This window comes from Coffea eugenioides, chromosome 2, assembly GCF_003713205.1.
Source record: "Coffea eugenioides isolate CCC68of chromosome 2, Ceug_1.0, whole genome shotgun sequence".
NCBI classification, from domain to species: domain Eukaryota; kingdom Viridiplantae; phylum Streptophyta; class Magnoliopsida; order Gentianales; family Rubiaceae; genus Coffea; species Coffea eugenioides.
This window is the reverse complement of record NC_040036.1, coordinates 74,101,770-74,105,048: the sequence shown is the minus strand read 5'-3', so window position 1 is coordinate 74,105,048 and position 3,279 is coordinate 74,101,770. Positions and strand designations below refer to the sequence as shown.

The 3,279-nt window shown below is 36.6% G+C and overlaps 1 protein-coding gene across 1 annotated transcript; it reads right to left on the bottom strand.

The window, feature by feature from the left end:
- Positions 1-235: 235 nt before the first annotated feature.
- LOC113762807 lies at positions 236-3,056 on the bottom strand. The gene is made up of 3 exons (XM_027306408.1): positions 2,820-3,056; positions 2,615-2,705; positions 236-572 (listed from the first exon to the last, which is right to left on the bottom strand). The coding sequence occupies exons 1-3, from the start codon at positions 2,905-2,907 to the stop codon at positions 437-439; spliced, it is 315 nt and encodes a 104-aa protein (XP_027162209.1). The 5' UTR covers positions 2,908-3,056; the 3' UTR covers positions 236-436.
- Positions 3,057-3,279: the final 223 nt, after the last annotated feature.

Below are 3,279 nucleotides of genomic sequence, written 5' to 3'. Positions count from 1 at the left end.
ATCCCAATTAAGGCTAGTTTTGCACTCAGAATCCAATCAAATAGGTTTAGAGAGAGCCAATCAGCAAGAAACGCAGTTCAACTGCAATTAGATTCTAATGGAAAGAACAATCACGTCATTAGTTAATCTATTCATGCCTGTATTACCACAAGAGCTTGCTAGCAATAAATCTACGTCCGAATGCGACACAATATTCTAGATAATCAGAAAGATATTTGATGGTAGCTAAACTTGATAAAAAAAGGACCAAATAATGCCTTGTTATCGATGAATAATCACGAGATGCACCAGTGGCGGCACATTTTTACATCACAGATCAATCAGCAAAACCGTAGCATATAGAAATACAAGAACGTTTTCAGTCAAAACTCACAATTTTGGAATCATAATGAGTTTGATGTACCCCTCTTCAAAATTACACATGTAGGTTAATTCTTCAGTCCTTTTGTGAGTACGTATCCAGCGGAAGAAATTTGGGATATCGATCTTGTGTTTTCCCTGTTTTGTGGTCATAGTATTCAACAACGGCAGCTCCAGCCAGTGCAGCCAATGTCAGAGCTTGGGCATGCAACCTGAAGTAAAACGAGGATAACGTTTTGGGGCGATTATGAATATTACAAAAGCAAAAACGAAAAGGTAGAGTAGAGGTTCCTGAAGAAAAAAATCCAGTGTGCATATTCTTGGTACAATATCATTTAACAGTGTCTACCATGTGCTTAGCATGTCTTCCCATGGAAAATAGAATGAGTTAGAAACAAGTTTGTTTAAAAGACAATCCCCAAAATGGAACTAGTTCAGATAGACAGCCATACCATTTACACATAGTAGTTTGAAGAAATCAGACGGAATAGTTTCAGTACGTCAAGCTACGTTAATTTCACAAGAGTCAGCATCCAAAGCAATTGGTTTAACACTACAAAATATCTTTAACTTCCTTAACCTACAAGTACAAAAACCATCCACTTCTTTTCTTTGATCTCAGATTCCAAGACCAAACTTACTACCTGTGACTCAACAATACCTTCACTAAAACCTGCAAACACGCCCCTTAATCACCATCTTCCCTTACAAAACCACGACAACCAGATGGAAGATATCCACAAACCCTAAGGTCACCAAGTCAAATTCCAGTCTCCAAAAAATTTTCTGTATTACACTTTGTGCTATTCCTCACTTCACTGTAATCTTTAACTCTCTATGTCCCAATCCTCGATTGCATCATTTACAACTATAGAAAAAGGCAACTATACCCACATACCTTAAGACATCCTCACCTTTCCACTATCACTTATGGGATTAACTTAAACCAACATAATTTCTGCTTCTCTGTCTCCCTCTGCGGCTGATCTTGCTCAAGGACATCTTTTCTACCATTGCAAATGCCATTGCTGGTAGAGAAAAAGGTACAGTTCAAACTTTTTAATTTCACATACCCAATACACTTTAGTCTCTGCACTTCTTTATCTCATTTCACATTTCACTTCATTCTCCAATTCTCCAGACACAGTCTAATCACCCACCACCACCCAAGAAAACTACGATGCCGAGTTAATTAGCTATTTTACACGTGCATGCATCATTTTCAAGATGTGTGCTTATATATGTCAAATGTACATAGGATATGCAATCAAAGTGTAAAAATTATTTCTTTGCTCACATTTTCTCAAGTTATTTCACACAGTAGATCTCAAAGACATCAAACATGCTTTTTGCATCAAACCAAAGTCAGTATCTGTTGCATGTTTCATGCATAAAATGTGTAGCAGTTGGTTAAAAAAAGTATGTTAAAATGGCAAACCGTACTATTCGCTTCTCAAGGATACTGCAATATAGCTTATGCAGAGGCTTTTGTTAATGTGATGACGGCTATTTAGCCAAATAGGGGTAGATGGATTTGCAGGGTAAAATGTCCACATAAATGACTACAATGAGCCCACAGACGTGGATTAAAGATGCAAGCTTTTATATTCTTCAACAACTAATTTTACAATACTTAAATAATCGGCCTCTGTTTATCTCAGTCTAATAAATGGTGCAATCCAACAACTACTTTGTTTCTTAGCATCTTGAATTTAAAAACACTGCCTGGTTAAACTAATTATCTAAAGTACTTAAAAGCCAGAAGATATCATGAGCAACAATTAACATGTTCTTGTAGGCACACTGCGTAAATTACCTTCCATATTATAAATTCTGAGCATATAAATCCCAAACCTTTCCTATCCCATCAATTTCATCAAGCAAGGAAAACATGATCTAGATATTATGATCAGCTAATGGCACTAAATAATCTAGTAGCACGCAAAACGATACAATCTTTATGCAGGGCTACGTAAAGTGAGATCAAATTGTATTCAAATATGCCAACAAAATCACAATGCCTAATTCTCCAGAAAAAGAAAAGGAAAAAAGATCGGGTTAAAAAGCACATGAAAAGGGCCCTCCTCCCAAATCTACCCATCTCAACCAATTTGCTCAAATCCTGAACAGAGAATTTAATCCAAAAAGTGCACAAGAATGTTCAAGAACAAGATAAAAATACTATAGTTAAATAGATCTTCAAGAGAGAAAAAGGTAATCAAATAAAAAGGACGAAGAAAGATTGATGTGGTACCTAGCGTGAATGATCTTGACGCTGGTTTTCATGGCCGGTTGAGACCAATTGTAAGCGATGGATCCTCCAATTCCACTCAACCACAAGCACCCTTTTCACCCAATTCAAAACAAGCATTAATAAAAAGGGGAAAAAGAAAAAGGAAAACCCACCAGAGAAATGAAGCGAAAAAGAAGCAAAGAAGGGAAAATGGTACTAGAATTACCAACAGTACGAAGCTTGTGCTCGACAACCCATTCTCTGATGGATTCAAAGGAGGATTTAGTGGCAGTTTTAGAGTCAGCAACAGCCATGTCTTCCCTTCTGTTGTTGAACAAGAGATGGCTAATCTGGCTGTTGAGAATTGGGAATCTCTGGTTTGGTGAGCATTTTTATATAGCGGGAAATGGGAAGAAAGAGAAGGCCAAGGCGGATTTCGCAAGCTCTGCCTCTCAGAAACAGTTGGCGCTTATGTATTCCGTGTGAAACTGCTTCCTACGCCGCCAATGTCGATTCCCAATTTAGTACAACTTGCTTATTTGACCATGCATTCAAATTTTGAGAAAAAAAATAAAAGAAGAATAGTAGGAACAATTTTTTTGCATATAAAAAAGAGTAACATCATTGAATGTACAATTGCATTATGTTAACTAATTTGTTAAAAATATTAATATATATAAATAATA

Bases quoted from the DNA above. Each gene is read 5' to 3' on its own strand.
- LOC113762807 (XM_027306408.1), bottom strand. From the start codon at position 2,907: ATGGCTGTTGCTGACTCTAAAACTGCCACTAAATCCTCCTTTGAATCC. The intron at 2,706-2,819 runs GTAATTCTAGTA...TTGGGTGAAAAG, and splicing joins GCACAAGCTTCGTACTGTTG to GGTGCTTGTGGTTGAGTGGA. The intron at 573-2,614 runs GTACCACATCAA...GTTTTACTTCAG, and splicing joins GTCAAGATCATTCACGCTAG to GTTGCATGCCCAAGCTCTGA.